The 19,905-nt window shown below is 40.6% G+C and overlaps 1 protein-coding gene across 2 annotated transcripts in view; it reads left to right on the forward strand.

Moving 5' to 3' along the window:
• The window catches only part of LOC126248697 (trehalase-like), a 238,376-nt gene that overhangs the window by 116,923 nt on the left and 101,548 nt on the right, over window positions 1-19,905 (forward strand). For both annotated transcript variants that reach the window (XM_049949979.1, XM_049949980.1), the window contains exons 2-3: window positions 6,329-7,111; window positions 16,475-16,608. In XM_049949979.1, coding sequence (XP_049805936.1) covers window positions 6,329-7,111; window positions 16,475-16,608 — 917 coding nt within the window. The remainder of the gene's footprint in view (window positions 1-6,328; window positions 7,112-16,474; window positions 16,609-19,905) is intronic.

A 19,905-nucleotide genomic window follows, 5' to 3' on the forward strand; every position in this document is an offset into this window, starting at 1 on the left:
TGCCAGTACCTCGTCTCCTACCTTCCAAACTTTACAGAAGGAGAGCTTCTGTAAAGTTTGGAAGGTAGGAGACGAGGTACTGGCAGAAGTAAAGCTGTGAGTACCGGGCGTGAGTTGTGCTTCGGTAGCTCAGTTGGTAGAGCACTTGCCCGCGAAAGGCAAAGGTCCCGAGTTCGAGTCTCGGTCGGGCACACAGTTTTAATCTGCCAGGAAGTTTCATATCAGCGCACACTCCGCTGCAGAGTGAAAATCTCATTCTGGAAACATCCCCCAGGCTGTGGCTAAGCCATGTCTCCGCAATATCCTTTCTTTCAGGAGTGCTAGTTCTCCAGGTTCGCAGGAGAGCTTCTGTAAAGTTTGGAAGGTAGGAGACGAGGTACTGGCAGAAGTAAAGCTGTGAGTACCGGGCGTGAGTTGTGCTTCGGTAGCTCAGTTGGTAGAGCACTTGCCCGCGAAAGGCAAAGGTCCCGAGTTCGAGTCTCGGTCGGGCACACAGTTTTAATCTGCCAGGAAGTTTCATATCAGCGCACACTCCGCTGCAGAGTGAAAATCTCATTCTGGAAACACTGGTATTGTATGAACGGGTACGACGGAACTTCATGTGACCGTGTCATGAACTTATGGGACGATATTCTGAAAAACTGTTGAGAATTTAAAAATTTGTGTAAGTTGTGAGATAAATAAAATTATTTGAAAAATATACCTACTTTATCATCATTACCAGACTAACGGCAAATTGGCCAGAAGTTTTATGAGGAAACTAGAAAATTTCAGTGTTATTCGTGTCCCTACCTCAGATAGATATATTCGCCCTTCCCTATCACCACTGAACTTTTGTATCATCAATACAGGAACATCCTGTATGTGATACATGGAAGCACGCGCCCAAACGCGATTAGTACTTTGGTTTCATTTCTTCAGATATCTGAACTAAGATAACTTTCCACTTATCCTTTACGAATTCTCTCGACGAATTTCAACTCACTAGGAGTCTGTTTCAGTGGCTTGGCAATATTCGTGTCCAACCGTAAGATGCAACATGATACTCAGCAAGTAGTTTGTGGATGTTGGCAGCTATTCAAACCTCTAACTAGCCAGAATTGCGAAACAAGCCACAAATGGTTGCAGGTCCTTTCCTCATGAAGTCCTTGCTCTTCAGCAGCGCACTTAGAATTCTACGTAAGCCGCGTAGTGCTGTGGAGAGCTGAAAATTACGACACACGTTTGCCGCAAACCTCCAAGACAACGATACATGAGAAACTTCGTTCCTTGAAGTAGTCTCAATCACATTGAGAGTAACTCTTATTGTTAACCAGTAAAATGACTACTCTGATCAGGTTGTTAACAGCAAACTCCTGAATTTTCTGTGCAATGAAGACTACCGAAACGTAAAATAAAGTATGCTTATTTTGTATCTTAAAGCATGAAGAAATCACACTTCTTTTTCCACATGGCATCTTCAGTTTCGTTACCGTGTCCATCTTGTTGTTTCCTAATGTTAGTTCAGACAGATGCAGGGAACGGTTTTTAATTTCCTTTCCGAGATGCCTTTATTTTATTTCTGTGGCCGAATGTTCTTGCTGATAATACATCGTCATGTTAACCTTAGACGCGAGGGAAATACATGTGGGCAATCTGTGTGCAAGCCACGTAAATTTTGTTATCTGTGTTTTGGCGTATAAATCATTCCGCTTATTATGAGGATATGGAGTACTTTCGCAATCTAAAATAGTGTGGAATGGATCTAAAAACATTATACTGATCCTAATCTGCCTTACCTGTATTGCAAGGTAGTGCTCTGCGCAATACAGTATACGAACAGGTCGCACTGCAGTGGATTGTTTGTGTCATTCTCCAGAAGTGCCAAACTGCCCTTAATACTCAGTTACTCGGACACTTTTATGCTGATCATCGAATACAGCTTCAGTTGACGAAGTAACACACGGCACATGCATAATCACGTTCCAAATTATATCTGGGATATTGCAAGGTGGTGTTCAGGAGAGAAACTTCAGTATGAGTTTCTAATACAATATACTGTCCCATTGCTCGCTAATGCCGTTTTCATTTCGATAAGCTGAATGAAATTTTCTCGATGGTAAGATGTTTCTTTTTTTCCGGATGAAGGGCCAGTGCTTTCTTCGATTTCCATCACTGTAACTGTCAGAAGACTAAATGTCGACGTTGTCATGATATTCTTTTTACACAGTTTGAGGACGGAAAGTTTCTGGAATGTAGTGAATGGTGTTGACAATTCTCATGTATAAGTATCGAGTACTAGTAGTGGAAGGCACCACATTCAGTGGTCACTCTAGGAGGATGGTGATGGGCGCATTGCTCTCTACATCGATATTTTCGGCCACCTTTGAACTTTAATTGTAAATTTCCTTTGTGTGCACGGTGCTTATTTATACACCGTACTTAACAAGTGTCTTTGGCCTCAATATTTTTTACGCCAGATTTGAACAAATGCTGCTTCTTCGATAACTAAGTCTCTGACGAAGCGGCCTGATACTACAGGTAGGGAAAAAAAAGGAAGAAGAATAAGAAAATGGATACCCTTTTCATATCTAGTAACTTATTTTGTATGTTAAAGATATATCATTAACAGAATATAATTCCATTTTCATGTATCACATCAAGTTTTTTAAAATAAATAAAACTTTGCAACAAGCTGTAGACCTACAATTTTGCATTTCGTATGAACTATAATATCAATATAACGTACTAAACGTGAATTAAACATATATTCTATTGCACTAGTTTCATAGAAGAGAGAGAACACACTAATTAAAGACTTACAAAGAACAAATCCCAAAGTCTATCCAATTGTTCTCTTAGGTGGTAAAGTCTATAGTACCTCTGCCGTTTGGATGAAAAACTTCTTGTGCCACGTGGTTTCTTGTGTTGTGCGGGATTATCACGGTGCAGCAGTCAATACTAGTTTACAGTCATGCATGAACTCCATCGCTCCTGATACCTACTTACCACTTCTTTAATGTCTTTGTGAAACCTCCCACCCTGTTCTCCACTCATTGTCCCGAGGTGTTTTGGGAACTTGCCTAATATGAGAGAAGGAAGTGTTCCTTCAGACTCACGTTGCGTGCTAAGACTTTATGTCTTTCCAGCATATTGTTCACGTATTCCATATAGTTTGAGTCTTTCTTATTCCCCCTCCCCAAGAACCCTTAACCACTACTTTGAAACCAATCAAGCTCTCTTTTTCTTGATGAGTCATACATTCTTCAAAACTTTTATCTTTACTTGGTTCCCTGATTTGCAGCCCTACAAATATACCCTCTTTGGCGTTCACCTCTGAGATCGCAGGAAACTCGTTCGTTAAGTATTTAAAACGATTGCGTCTCTTTGGAATGCCTTGGTAAATTGGTTCATTAGCCCCTATTTAATATGCAAGGGTGGTAGCAGAATTTTCTCAGGATCTACTAAGCTTTTTCCTGCGATATTTTTGGATCCTAGAATCATTGCATTTCTTCGAGGTCATTCTCGTGTTGTCCAGTGGTTCTTTCAATCTGAGCTGTCCCATTCACAAATGTAACTTGGGTATTTGGTATAACCTTACTGTTGTCCTAACAACATGTACAAAATCTTCAAATCCTGTGCCTCTCTACCGATGTAGACTGTAACTTATTTTTTCGAATAGCAGCTCAGGATTCTCATACGTCTCCTTGGAATGGATAAAATGAGCGGCTGGAACTGATGCAGGAATATTGCTGTTATGTAGCAACACACCTTTTAAACTTCTCTTACTTGAGTCAATGAAGAGCCTCGAGTCTTCTGTTTTGTACTCAGCTCCTTACTTATTAATGAGGTTTGAAATCCCAGTGCAGTATACTAAAGAGTGCTCCTGCCTAAAACACAGTCCCAAACCTTTCTATTTGTGTTTGCAACGTGTTACCCGTGTTCCTGGAGCTCGTAAGTTCTTCTCTTTCAGCCTTGAAGCTAGAAGTTCTGAAGTATTCTTTGGTATATTTAAATATGTGACCAAATCGTTTAGCTCAAGTTCAATCAGAATCTCCAGAAGGCTCATCTGACGTACAATTTGATTCAGAATCAGCATCTGCCGTGTGGTACAGGTCTTCTAGCAGACTCCAAATCAGTATAAATAACTCTCTTTTTGTTTTTCATATTGAAACCTTTTACTTTACAAATGTAGAAATTCTTTTTGTGAACGCAACACCACCGGAACCCCTAAACTCAGGGAGTTCAGTTTTCCCTTTTACCATTTTCTTATCTCCGCAACATGAACGTTACACACTTTATGAGGGGTTCACGATTGCTCCTTAGCTGGGTATCACAGCGCAGGGAAGAACCTTTGAGGAAGTAGAGGTAAAGTTGGAGAATACCCTAGAAGCTATGTCAACATATTACGACGACAACTCTCTCAAACTAAATCCCACTACAACGCAAGTTCGCGCTTTTCACTGCACACACGCCCAACAAATAGGAAGCTGCACGTTAACTGGAATGGGTCTACCATTGAGCACACACACCAGCCAACATATCTCGGAGTGACTCTTGACAGGTCCCTCACATGTAAACATAACTGTGTAAAAACTCAAAATAAGGTAGCTGCAAGGAAAAATATCCTTAGAAAGCTAATTGGCAGCAAGTGGGAAGTCAAACCTATTGTGCTTAAAATCACCGTTTTAGCAGTTTCAAAAATGGCTCTGAGCACTATGGGACTCAACTGCTGAGGTCATTAGTCCCCTAGAACTTAGAACTAGTTAAACCTAACTAACCTAAGGACATCACACACATCCATGCCCGAGGCAGGATTCGAACCTGCGACCGTAGCGGTCTCGCGGTTCCAGACTGCAGCGCCAGAACCGCGCGGCCACTTCGGCCGGCTTTTAGCAGTTTGCTTTTCCGCAGCTGACCGCGTGTCCTGTCTGGTCTAGATAGGCGCATACAAAGAACACAGATATAAGCCTTAACGAAACATGTAGGCTAGTCACAGGATGCATGAAGCCCACACCGCTGGTAAAGCTGTACCAAGCTGCAGGATTCAGTAGTCCCAAGTCTCGTAGGAGAGTTCATGAACATAACGAGCAGTTCAAAAAGGCATTTGATGAGCACCATCCACTGTACGGTACACTTTGTGGATTAAAAAGACTAAAATGGAGATATCGGTTCTTCAGTTACACTTTCGATGAACCCCCTGTCGGCTACCCTGTTTCAGAACATCCACCAAGGGATGCTGAATTAAACTACAAGTCATGGAAAATGCTAACCCGTATCAGAACTGCTGTATCCCGCGTAGAGGTCAGTCTGATAAAATGAAGCCTATTAAAACATGAAGACTACCTCTGTCTAAACAAGCTCACCACTGTGCCGGAAGATTGACAGCTCCGGACACGAAAAAAGTAAAGTAAAGTATCCTGATCCCCAATTTTTACTTCAAAATAAAGCAAGATAAACACTTTGAGCAAATAAAATAGTGCACTGAACCACTCTTCTAGATACTCTTGCGGGCACTAGTGCACTAACTTATATCTGATTCCTACCAATATAACAGTAGACAGTAGTACCACCTGCTGATATGTACTATACAATATTTTAACTGCAAATATACACTAATGAAAAATTAATTACTGCGAATTCGCCCTTAACTTTGGCCATATTACGTTTTTAAAGACGTTTAAATTGCAAATACTAAAATTATAAAAAAACTATGTGTGGTAGGACACAGATATTGATACTTTTGGATTCAGGTAAACGAAGTCAACATAAAATAAGTGTTATAATCAAAAAAGAAAAATCAGTGTTGATCAGTGTAGTTGTTTACCCTTGACAATGAAGACGACGGAAGTAATCGAAAGCTCCGATTCTTTGTCAGAATCTGTGTGGTTTGGTCACGGAGGACTCTTTATCAATGAAGTACATCGTTGAAAAGTCCAAGACGGCTCAGATAATTTTTTAGGTTAATTCAGTTTCATCCTTATTGCGGGTGTTAGAGGATAATAAAAGAGCTTTCAAATAGACACGTATTGATGTGCAGAAACTCTAAGACATTATTGATCTCCTCGTACCATTTGAATATGAGGCAATATCCAAGACCACATGTCGTATTTCGAGCAGGGTGTAATTCACATTTTAGTGAGACATTAAATTATGAGGCTGGTCTGCAAATTAACTGTAAACAAAAATGAGTTCGTAACGAAAATGTCTTTACACATTGTAACAATTTTTTTCTTAGCATTGGTATTCTTGGTTTTTTTCTGTAAATGTTTTTAAATTATCCTAACATTTAGACAATGTCCTGTATGACATAAATCATTTTGCTAACGGTTTTTTTCTCTCTTTTCAGCAACATCTATTGCTATGGAGATCTCCTGCACACGGTACAAATGGCCTCCATACACGACGATTCCAAAACATTTGTAGACATGAAGATGAAATTCTCTCCAAATGAAACACTGGTACGTTTTGAAAAATTCATGAACAGAACAAACAGAATGCCAAATAAACTTCAAGTCGAACTGTTTGTGAATGATACGTTCGACCCTCCTGGCAGTGAGTTTGAGCCATGGGATCCAGTGGACTGGGTAGAAAATCCAGCTTTCCTGGACAGAATCGATGACCCATTGTACCGCGAATGGGCATCAGAGCTGAACCATTTCTGGAAAAACCTTGGCAGGAAGATTAAGGATGACGTCAGGGAACATCCGGAACAGTACTCAATTATTTACGTTCCGAATCCAGTGATCGTCCCCGGAGGTCGATTTCGTGAGTTTTACTACTGGGACTCCTACTGGATCGTAAGAGGTCTCCTGTACAGTGAAATGTACGCCACTGTTAAAGGAATGCTGAAAAATTTTCTGGAAATTGTCAACACCTATGGTTTAATACCAAATGGTGGGAGGATTTACTACATAATGCGTTCACATCCTCCATTACTCATACCTATGTTCAAAAGCTACTATGAATTCACAAAGGACATTGACTTCTTGAACGAGAGTATGTCAACCCTGGAGAGAGAATTTGACTACTGGATGAAGAATCGTACTGTGACCGTCGAGAAAGATGGAGTGAAGTACACCTTGGCGAGATACAGCGACGATTCAAGCGGGCCTCGTCCAGAATCATACAGGTTAGTCACTCAGTTAAAAATTTTGCATTTCTTTCTCATGGTGATTTGCATGGATTATTTAGCGTTAAGATAACTATCTGCATCCACTAACTTTACTGATGATACTTGGCTGTTTCCTTATTTATGTTCAATAAATATTAATAAAATCTAACAAGGGGAGGCCGCCAATTGTGAAATTCAGATTCGATTCATACTGCGCATAATAAAAGCTCATGGCCAGAGGTGTAATGTGGCAAAGCACCAAGATGCACTTCTCAGCCGTTGTCGAGAAAATCGACAGTTAAAAGAAACTGTTGCGGTGAAATACTCTCGACGATTATTAATTTTCTACAGCGTCGTGGCGCAGCGGTAAGCGCTCGTGTTCTAATCCGAAGGTCGCCGGATCGAATCTCGCGCCATGCAATTTTTTCTAGTTATTAGTTTTTTGTAATTCATATATATATATATATATATATATATATATATATATATATATATATATACTATTAATGAATTGCTTATGCATGTTGCTGAAGGCGGATCGCTCTCCAATTGTACCGCCTCCATTTTTCCGTTTTTTTAACAGGGTCTACCAAAGCTCTCCCGTCCGCACTGATTTTCGACGATGTTATAAGTTGCGCTAGGGAGCGCATCTACCTTCTTTCGAAGTTAGCAGGCAACTACGCTGTTATGCGGCGGCTCGTTTCGGCCCATTCAACATCTGTCCTTCAAGTGTAACGAGCGAGTAACGGAGTTTATATTTCATACCTGCCGCAGCAAATTTGTGTTCGTGGGGTCTCTATTCTAATTCGAACGTTTGACTTACGCTATACGTATTCGTTTAGGAATACCGTTTCTACGTCTTCCGTTAACTATGCGTGGTTAACATTATGAAGACAATTAATAACATTTGTGAAATACAACTTTGTTTGCGGAAAACATAATGATGTTCGAAGTCGCCAGTTTTTCCACGACAAACGACTTTCAGCAACTTATTATATACATAATTGTTGTAACTGATTGCCGGGAATTATATACAAAAAACAAATACTAAAAAGAAGGGTTGCATAGCGCGAGATTCGATCCGGCAACCTTCGGATTACGAACCCGAGCGCTTACCGCTGCGCCACGACGCTGTAGAAAATTATTAATCGTAGAGAGTATTTCACCGCAACGGTTTCTTTTAACTGTCGATTTTCTCGACAACGGCTGAGAAGTGCATCTTGGTGTTTTGCCACATTACACCTCTGGCCATGAGCTTTTATTATGCGCAGTATGAATCGAATCTGAATTTCACAATTGGCGGCCTCCCCTTGTAAGTGGAGGAGTGAGGAAACAGTGGAAACTGCAGGACGGGTAACCAGCTTTCCAGAAGAGGAGCGACTTCTTTCTACGCTACAGTTGGACGAAAGGAATTTCGTCCATTGGAAGATACTGAGCATGCCTTGCTGTTCTCATAATGCTGGGATGAACACTGCTTGACAACTCGGATTCGTTCAGCTCCTTGTTCGTCCTGTGCTTAACTCTGGTTTGACAGACAGAGTAATGGTACTCTCCCTGTAATAATTGTGTCATACCCTGGAATAGTCTTTTACTAATTCTCACTACAACAAGTAGAATATTTGGGAAATTCTAGAATTATCTAGGCTCTTTCTGAGTTGCTTGATTTCTTGGGAAATAAGTTAGTCTGTTGAATACTAAGGGATTAGGGATTGCACGTCCACTGCCAAAGTTAAGCTTGATTTATAACATACGAAAACACATTAAATTATAAAACTTCGATCATTGCTATTGTGTACGCGACTGTTTCGATCACCTCACGTTTTCATGTGTGCATGTTGTGAGCTGAAGCGACACTCGCTGCGAGCGAGTGATTGTCGCTCATGCGGGATAACGTGTCCTTACTTTTCTTTCAGACATTCCAATTGCTATTTTTTACACAATAGTAAGAAAACAGGCTTATAACCACATCCTGACCGTTGTAAAAGTAATTCTAGACGAATTGCATTAAGTCTTCTACTTTGTGAATCTTGTATTTTTTTCTTTCTGAAACGTGATTTTGCTATGGAGCAGAGAAGGTGTCACGGTACTCTGTGTGAATAAAACGTCATAAGAACGAAAAGCAGTCCTGTCTACTTCGTAAGTTTTCGTTTGCCCCACAGTCTGGGTGTTGAATACGAGTAAGGCAGCCCTTAGTCCACTGTCGTTCTACGGCTTAATGATCTGACATTCTAAGTGATATTTGACATTGATAGCGAAGCAGTATTAATTTTTTTCTCTTACATTTATAATACACGACCACGATAATGGTTCTCTGAAATGCGGATGAAGTGCAGATTTGCCCGTCAGTAGATCAGGCAGTTCAGCTAAATGAACCTTTAGGTAAATCTTCTTCTGACTGTGTCTTATTTGCGATACTTAACTAAACGGCGCAGTCCGTAAGACGATGGATTCGAATTCCGAGCGAGCGGGTTACAGAGCACGTACCGGCTGCTTTGATTTAGGTGCTCGGTATTTTCCCTACATCACTTCCATGTACAGCGAATCACTGTAAAGTGCATGGCTGATGATACTTTCTATGGATAGCCAGATGGATAGAGCGTCTGCCATGTAAGCAGGAGATCCCGGGTTCGAGTCCCGGTCGGGGCACACATTTTCAGCTGTCCACATCGAGGTATAGCAACAACATCTGTCGGCAGCTGAGGTTGTCAGTCATCATTTATTCCAGGGAAAAGTTGCACGGTCATCAACAGTAACTGTTCTTTCGAGAACTAGTTACTGTCTTCGTATATATAACTTTCTATTGTACCATATATTAAGGATTTTCCCCTTATATTCAGGGAAAACGATTGATGGAATGGGTCCTTCAATAACGTCTCTGCCTCGCTTAGCTGAGCTATTCCTCAGTGTTCACGAGGCGCAAAATCCTTAGTGATGAAGGCGTTGCAGAATTTGCAAAAATATTGTTGCTACTATTGCGCAAACGTCGAAGCCATGTCTTCATCGCAGCTGCACTGTTAGGTAGTTTTGTTTGAGTGAGTGACTTTAAGTTGTTTGCCACGTAGTATCAGATGAGGCCAGCTATCACATCGACAAAACATAAGGTGCACTATCTACTTTTTGTCTGATGTATACATAGCAAAGTTGTTATGTCGTAGCACTTGAGAATGGCCTAATACTGAAACTAGTAGTTGGATGATAACATATTACGATACAATGCTGATACTGTATGATACTGGTTTTGTCATTTGTATAATTTGCAGCTGCTGTGAAACTTAGCATCAACAAAATATTCCCGCTGCTGTTGCCTTCTGAGAACGCCCACCCGTGTGACTACAGGGCGGCACTGGGAGAATCTTTGACACACTGCCTGTCAGGAAAGAACAGTATCGAATATACACCAGCCGAAGCCACTCGCGATGAACGACAAATGAGGTGTCAATTTAGAGCCTCATTCAGAATTCCCTTCAAATTCATGGGTCAAGAGAGGTTAAATGGCATCTTTCAAAGTACCTTAAACAAGGAGTACTGCACGGAAGCTAAAAATAGAGAGACAAATGACGGTTCACAATGCTTACAATTTAATAACAAACAAATTACTCATAGTTAGGTAATTTTCGAGAGAGTGAAAAGCTACTATGCGAAATATCCTACTTGCCGTTATGTTTAACGAACTGGAGCAATATTGTCAGTGGGAAGAGACCTTCGGAACATGAACGTTCCAGATAGCTTTATAACTTATTTTCGTTTTTCTCTGCGTACAAGACAGCCTGATTATACTTTCAAATGTCTTCACGATACATGGGATAACGTTGGGCTCTGGTTCACAACATGAGTTATTATTTTCTTAGTTTATGTGCTTACCACCAGTAATTGCAACTTTGTAACAAAATATATCAGAAGAAGTTATTATTGCATCCACATACGCCACTGCAGGCAAGCCAGGGATAGAGCATATCGAGCCTCTAACTGCAGAAAGAGGCAGCCTCCTAAGTGAAACGATTCTGCTTGAGTGGAAACGATATCAGTTCCCTGTGCATAACTGTGAACAGTCTCATATTGCTACAAAGGATATCCGCCAGATCACTTATACAGGATGATTTTACCAAGTGGGGGAAACTGCAGGAAACAATCCCTGAGAGGATAAGGAGCTAAGCAGGTCGTATGGACAATTTGTCGGAAATGGGTTCCAAGGTACAACCATTTGAAAGTAGAGATAAAAGATCTTTGACAGAGTAGGTTTCAGTGATTGAAAGCACACGTGAAAGCATACCAGGCAAGTGGGAATATTCTGTCTGTACTAGTGTTTTAGCTCCACGCTTGGAGCGTTGACTACATACTCCTCCCACACCGCATCCGATGACGCCATTGTCAGTGGATGACACGGAGGTCAGTCTGACCCGATTCACCCGTTTGGGACAGAACGCGGCACTTGTTGCCTACAGATACAATACGTTTTCGTTACGGGTGTGCTGAATCAAGAGCTGTTCGAAATAATATTCGGAAAATACTTTCACCACAGCGCACCAGCTTCCCTGTCCTTGCCTCCTGCTCTAATGGTGTGCGTCTCCTGTCTCTAGAGTACAGATTCAAACCTGAAAGTAATCAGCTAGAAGGACACGTATCTTCTGCGCAATATAACGGCCGTAACTTACTAATATTATCCAAGATGGCACGCAGCGACAACAAGTAGTCAGAATGTACACTACAGGCCATTAAAATTGCTACATCACGAAGATGACGTGCTACAGACGCAAAATTTAACCGACAGGAAGAAGATGCTGTGATATGCAAATGATTAGCTTTTCAGAACATTCACACAAGGTTGGCGCCGGTGACGACACCTACAACGTGCTGACATGAGGAAAGTTTCCAACCGATTTCTCATACACAAACAGCAGTTCACCGGCGTTGCCTGGTGAAACGTTGTTGTGATGCCTCGTGTAAGGAGGAAAAATTCGTACCATCACGTTTCCGACTTTGATAAAGGTCGGATTGTAGCCTATCGCGATTGCGGTTTATCGTATCGCGACATTGCTGCTCGCGTTGGTCGAGGTCCAATGACTGTTAGCAGAATATGGAATCGGTGGGTTCAGGAGGGTAATACGGAACGTCGTGCTGGATCCCAACGGCCTCGTATCACTAGCAGTCGAGATGACAGGCATCTTATCCGCATGGCTGTAACGGATCGTGCAGCCACGTCTCGATCCCTGAGTCAACAGATGGGGACGTTTGCAAGACAACAACCATCTGCACGAACAGTTCGACGACGTTTGCAGCAGCATGGACTATCAGCTCGGAGACCATGGCTGCGGTTACCCTTGACGCTGCATCACAGACAGGAGCGCCTGCGGTGGTGTACTCAACGACGAACCTGGGTGCACGAATGGCAAAAAGTCATTTTTTCGGATGAATCCAGGTTCTGTTTACAGCGTCATGATGGTCGCATCCGTGTTTGGCGACATCGCAGTGAACGCACATTGGAAGCGTGTATTCGTCATCACCATACTGGCGTATCATCCGGCGTGATGGTATGGGGTGCCATTGGTTACACATCTCGGTCACCTCTTGTTCGCATTGACCGCCCTTTGAACAGTGGACATTACATTTCAGATGTGTTACGAGCCGTGGCTCTACCCTTCATTCGATCCCTGCAAAACCCTACATTTCAGCAGGATAATGCACGACCGCATGTTGCAGGTCCTGTACGGGCATTTCTTGATACAAAAAATGTTCGTCTGTTGCCCTGGCCAGCACATTCTCCAGATGTCTCACCAACTGAAAACTGGTCAATGGTGGCCGAGCAACTGGCTCGTCACAATACGCCAGTCACTCTTGATGAACTGTGGTATCGTGTTGAAGCTGCATGGGCAGCGTACCTGTACACGCCATCCAAGCTCTGTTTGACTCAATGCCCAGGCGTATCAAGGCCGTTATTACGGCCAGAGGTGGTTGTTCTAGGTACTGATTTCTCAGGATCTATGCACCCAAACTGCGTGAAAATGTAATCACATGTCAGTTCTAGTATTATATATTTGTCCAATGAATACCCGTTTATCATCTGCATTTTTTCTTGGTGTAGCAATTTTAATGGCCAGTAGTGTAGTATGTAGGGCACAGTCTCACTTGCAAGTTAGATTTATTGACGACCAGTTTCGGATGATAGGCGCCCATTGTGAATTTTCCGACGATCGTTGAAAATATCTGTGACTTGCTCAGCATGACTAACTTAACAATGAAGAGTCGAGCACTGTTCCTGCTCCTGGATCATAACTATTCATGGAAAAAATTTCACTGAAGTAAGATAAGAGATTATAACTGTATTGCCTTGAAATATTGTTGCTTTACAGTGGGCATTGTAAGATAGTTGAGTAAATGGAGACATCGAATGTATACAAAGAAGTGCTCTGCGAATGCTCCATGGCTCCTTTGTCTGGGGAAGGTGTGTAACAGCAGTGTCGCAAAAATAAAATGGCAGACGCTTCTAAAAGTTTTATATCATCTCCTGAAAACGAACTTGGAAAATAGCAAGACACCGTTGCCACGGCAGAATCCCCAAATATTCTTCAGTTTCCCACATTTAATATCCGTAAAATCTGTTGAAATAAAATTAGGTTAATAACGCGACGCACAGTGGCACGCAAGCAATCATTGTTTCCATGCTGCAAGCCTAAACAGAACGGGAAGAAACCCTGTAGAATGAAAAAGAATAAATTTCACTCACAGATGTACTAGTCGACCTTAAATACACAATTTTCGGAAGTTTGCTGTAAATTGAGACTGAACAGATACCATGAGTGAATCGTTAAAGCCAACAACAGATAGCCTGACTGTTAAAAAATGAACACCTACAATAGAAGAATTGGTTTTGGATCACGTTGAATAGGGGTAGTCAACCGTTTTTACATACCACCCACTTTTGTATCTGCATTAGCAGTAAAATTTTCTAACAGCCCACCGATTCAACAGTAATGTTGATTTACTATGTGAAATTTGTAAAACAGCGTTACAGCAAATTAAATGATATAATAATAATTATCATTACTTACCAAATACTTTATGTCAATTTTTTTTTGAATGTAATGAAAATATTTTTAGAACCCTACGCCTATCGACTACCATGAGAGCTGGAACACTCTCTAGTGGGTGGTAGGGACCAGATTGATTGCCACTCATGTAGGAGAATCTTCCAGTTACATGAACCCGTCACATAGCTCCTGCTGCACATCTTCCAGTGTGTACTGTATGGCGTTTGCCAAGAGACAATAAAGTACACCACTATCACCATCTTCGGATGTCCACGCTAACCACTTATCTTTGTGTCCACATACACTATCTGATCAAAAGTATCTGGACACCCTTATTCAATGCGGTATTGACCAATGGCTGTCACAAGGGGTAGACCCCACCAACATAAAAGGAGGCGGGAGTATTGTGTTGTCAGTAGAGAGTCACAGTTTTCATGCTACAAGGGTGAAGTCTTTGCCTCTATTTTTTATTAGCCAAAATAAGGTACATACAGGTAGTTACAAGTATATGTACTATTCTACGTACCTTACACTATTTTTTCATATACTCCCCACAACAGTTAAGACATTTGTCCTATTACAGCACTAAATTTGAGATTCCTCTGTGGCAGAATTCATCCAGCTGACTGTGGAAGCACTGTTGGACTGTTGTCTTGGCCTCATAGTTGCATGTCAATTGCTGTCATGCCAGGAACTTCTTCAGCAGATTAAAAATGTGGAAATCACTAGGGGTAAGATCTGGACTGTATAATGGGTTGTCCGCACTTTCCCAGCAAAGTGACTGGAGCTTGTCAGTGGTGCTGATTGCCATATGTGGCCTTGCATTGTCATGGAGCATAACCACATTGTCCACATCAAGAATCCCTCTGTGCTTCTTCCTGATGGTAACCTGCAAACGTGGTAGTGTAGAACAATAACAGTTGGCACTGATGGTTGTACCTACCACTAGGAAGTGTTATCATCAGCCAGTAATGTACATGGCATCCCCGAACACTCATAGTCATGCATGTCTTCATGGCCTGTTGTGAACTCACAACACCACTACCTCACACTTCTCAAAGTGGGACACTTTTTCCCATATGTGGGATGCATTTTCTGTTGATTTTGATGGGTGTAAGTCCCTTGCTCCACAGAAAATGATCACACTTCATTGCTCATATGCCTTGGATGTGTGAAGCACAACCACCATCTTCAACAACTGACGGCAGTGTTGTGCTACATAGCCACTGATAGATAAGGTCGAGGAAGTCCAGGAAAGGTCCACTGCTGCGAATGTATATTTTGACTTCACATGTACAGTTGTAATTTGGCTAAAAAACAGGGGCAAAGGCTTTCTGGTTTGCCATCACACTTTATTCTCCAGAAATTAGCTGAGTAATTTGGAAACTGATACACCAACATACTAAATGTAAAAAGATTAATGCCTTTACTAAAATATCCTTTGGAGGAGGAGGGGGAGGAGGAGGAGGAGGAGGAGGAGGAGGAGGTGATAAGTTTTTAGCATCCCAGTAACAATGAGGTCATTGGAGATGGAGCAGAAGCTCAGATTATGGAAGGATGGGGAAGAAAAACAGCCATGCCTTTTCAAAGGAACCATCCTGGCATTTGCCTGAAGCAATCTAGGGAAATCGCAGAAAACCTAAATCAGGGTTGCTGGATGCAGGTTTGAACTGTCATCCTCCTGAATGGTAGTCCAGTGTGCTAACTACTGTGCCACCTTGCTCAGTAAATACTCTGATTGGTTGTGACCACCACCTGGTAGTCATCACAATGATAAGACTTTTTATAGGCTCTCAGAACTATGTAAAGGAAGCAACAAGTCAGGTGGCAACAATGTCTTGCAATATTTTTATCATTAGATCTATTACTTGGTATTTTACAGGATCGGACGTTGTGGTGAAGGGAGTGCTTCTGAACTAATAGATCATTCATTAAAACCTCTATGGTCTTTTCTGAGAAGGCGGATTCAAATCCTCCTTCAGCCATCCAGATTCATGTCTTTCAGGATTTCCCTAAATCGTTTAGGGTGAATTCTGGACTGCTTCCTTTGAAAAGAACATGGCTGATTTCCTTCCCCAACCTGAACATGTGCTCCATCTATAATGAACTTGTCATCAATAGGACATTAATCCCAAATCTTCCTCTTCCTTTTCCATGTTGTTTGTCAGTGTTCTGAAGATTTATGATTAGCAAGTTTAACACTTTAGTATCTTGTGTTGCTGTCACTGAGCTTTCTCCTCAGATAATTATTACACACAACAAAAATGTTTATTCTGTTTGATAATATTGCTCATTAATGAACACTGCTTACTCATCACCTTGCCACGTAAAGTTATTGTTTAATACTTATTTACAGTGAGGATGCCCATAACGCAAGGATCTATAAGACAGTGAAAGAGAAAAATGAGTTTTATTCTGAACTCAAAGCTGCTGCAGAATCTGGATGGGACTTTTCTACAAGGTGGTTTATGCTAAATGGTACAAATAAAGGTAGGTGTAAATTGACTACACACTCAAACTAGTTCTAGTGAATTTTCTGTTTTGTTTGGTGTATAACATTACATTCCAGAAGGTGCTTCTCTGAGATTAGAAAAACAAGGGAACTGAACGACATATATAAACAACCTAAATTATTTGTATTTCACAATTTAAAAATGCATTAGAACAAGTAACAATATGTACAACATATCTTCATTTTGTATGCCAATTGTGTTTCACTCTAATAAAATCACTGACTTAAATTTTATTGATTTGAATTTGTATATTGATCAAATAATAGAATCAAACAAGCCACACAAGTGCAGGTAATACAAAAACCTCGTACAGAGATACTGTCAGCTCAAACACCAAAGACTCTTTACAAATCAAGGAAGTGTAACACACAAAGAATTTATAAAAAGGACGAGCAACACAAATGATTTCACCAAGTTAATACAAAATAAATATTTCTAACACTCCCACTGAAAGAGGATCAAATTTGTTACTGTGTATTTAGAACTCATCTCCATCTTTTAGGCAACAATAGGATGTCATTCATCAAGAATTCCATAATGTCCTGAATGCTTTGGACATTCGGCATGTTTTTCTGGGTTTGAAGTATCACCTTTGGTACTGGCTTTATTAGTATGGTATGGCAGCTTGTTGACCTTTAGATGTTACAGTACAAACTTGTTTTACTTATACAGTAATAGTTACACACAATATGGTAATAGACATTAATGTGCTTAATTTTATGGTGAAGCTCTTGGTCTATAATAAGTTTCATAGTGAAGTTGATTTTAGGTTACTAAATAAAGCCAAATCACTGAGAAAACTCTTTAATCAGATTAGATTCAAAGTTGTGCTTAGTTGAATTTCAAGTAACAACTGATTCATTTCACTTTAACACCAAGCACCTGTGGGTTTCCTGGTTGCTACATCACTTCCATTGTCTGTAGCAATGTATGCCATGAGTTGATTTTCTTGTTTCAGTGGAAAATAAAGTCCATTATCTGCACTGTCTTTAATATACATCATTTTTCTTTTCACGCCACTCCAATGAATCTTTTTCAGCATCTTTAGGTGTTGGCTGTTATTGTTGATTGGGAAGGTAATGTCTGGTTGTGTTCCTGCTAGCAAATACCATACATCAAACTATGCACAACTTGTCTGTATGGGACATTACGCAAGTCCTTTTGATCATTTTTGTGCATGCCAGCATACACATGATGATGACGATCCATTGGTACTGCTACCACTACAGGGTTAATGCCATCCATCCTGGTGTAGAATATCCTTGGTGTAGCTTTCTTTGTGTTGAAAAATACAATCATTCTGTTGTGTTGGCAGAAGAGCCAACACCGTGTTATGAGAGGAGGCTGAAATGCACGCGTTTTAGCTCAAGCAGGCTAGCGTGAGGAGGGAAGAACTATACTGACGTGAGGTCTGGAACATGACAAGGAATTAGAATTCAGAAAGCGGACGTAATTCGTTTGATACTTAACTTTAATCCATTAATGATGAATGTCGCTCTTGATGGTACATGATTCACATTATTGTCTGTTCAGAATTCATTCTAATTACTGAATATGGCACCTTGCTAGGTCGTAACAAATGACGTAGCTGAAGGCTATGCTAAACTGTCGTAAATGCAAATGAGAGCATATGTAGTCAGTGAACCATTGCTAGCAAAGTCGGCTGTCCCACTGGGGGGAGTGCTAGGAAGTCTCTCTAGCCTAGACCTGCCGTGTGGCGGCTCTCGGTCTGCAATCACTAATAGTGGCGACACGTGGGTCCGACGTATACTAACGGACTGCGGCTGATTTAAAGGCTACCACCCAGCAAATGTGGTGTCTGGCGGTGACACCACACATTCTGCCTGGATACAAATACATATTCAGTTGCCTGAATGTGATATCATATTCTCTTTGTAGTCACTCAGAAAAATGTCAGTTGTAAAAGCATTTTTGGCATCATTTGCCTTCAATATGTACTGTCAAAATTAATGAATTAATTTTGTTGTCACTGGTGACCACAAATGGATCTGTACATGGAACTGGTGAACAGAAATGGAATCCAACTTAAATAAAATTATATTTCTGCATTTAGAAGCTTATTTTTAAACACATTTGTAATTCTAACTGCAAATCATTTTAGTTGATTCAAATAAACAGTTACATCTAAATTTCTGTGGGAAAACCAATTCAAACATCACACTGCTCAAGACACAATTCTTGATGGTGTAGGTGGCAATACAAGCTACATTGTGTCAAATATAGTCACATGACTAAAAGTTATCTTTCCCTGCAACTCGATTTGAACCCCTTGCCACAAGTCTTACCTTGAAATATCATCATTAGAGAGCTTGATCTTGTAAACCTAGTGATTATCAATGACTTTTTGAAATGATGGAGACCCCACTAATATCTTTCCTTTTATTCAGGGAATTAATTTAATCATTCATTGCATTTTCATTTTAATGTTTCATTGCATATAACTGTTTCTTCATATGTCTCTGGCTCAACATGATTTTAAACAGATACATAAATCTGTTGTTTTGCTGGAAATCTTACTGATTTGCTTCTCTTAGCTGACATTACCTGTTAGTGTGAAAACCTTCACCTGCATTGACATGATTATGCTGCAATTCACAGTTAAGGTGTTTGGGAGAGGTTTCATAGAATCACTTTCATACTGTTTCCCAACTGTTACTCTCCAAAACACGTGGAAAAAATGAACATCTAAACCTTTCCGTGCAAGCTCTGAGTTCTCTTATTTTATCACATTCTTCTATGTGTAGATGGGAGTCAAAAACATTTTTTGGCATTCAGAGAAGCAATATGGTGATTTTAATTTCATGAAATGATTTCATCACAATGAAAAACTTTATAAAGTGTTCTTTCAATTGGAGTGCAAACAGTGATCAGCGTAAAATATTAAAATTCAGTAAAATAGTTTTGATCACAGCACATGTTTATTTTGACTGGCAATCAGTTTTGGTCTATAATTTAGACCATCTACAGGATGTAAGCACTGCAGTACAATAGTAACACATATTCAGAGAGATTTCTGTGATAAGAGATGGTAACGTTGTTAAAAACATCTAGAATAAAAGCTACAGTAATAATGAAGGAAAATGTCATACCCACGATGGCTGCTGGTGTCTGTGGATGTAGCAAGACGCAAAAGAACACGGACATCAACTGCTGAATAATGCAGCACTGCTTGAGAATATAGACTGCAAGCCTCATATATTGCATAGCATTACATTACTGACAAACAATCATGTATTTGTTATGTGAGTTATGG

Source organism: Schistocerca nitens, chromosome 3 (genome assembly GCF_023898315.1).
Source record: "Schistocerca nitens isolate TAMUIC-IGC-003100 chromosome 3, iqSchNite1.1, whole genome shotgun sequence".
NCBI classification, from domain to species: Eukaryota; Metazoa; Arthropoda; class Insecta; order Orthoptera; family Acrididae; genus Schistocerca; species Schistocerca nitens.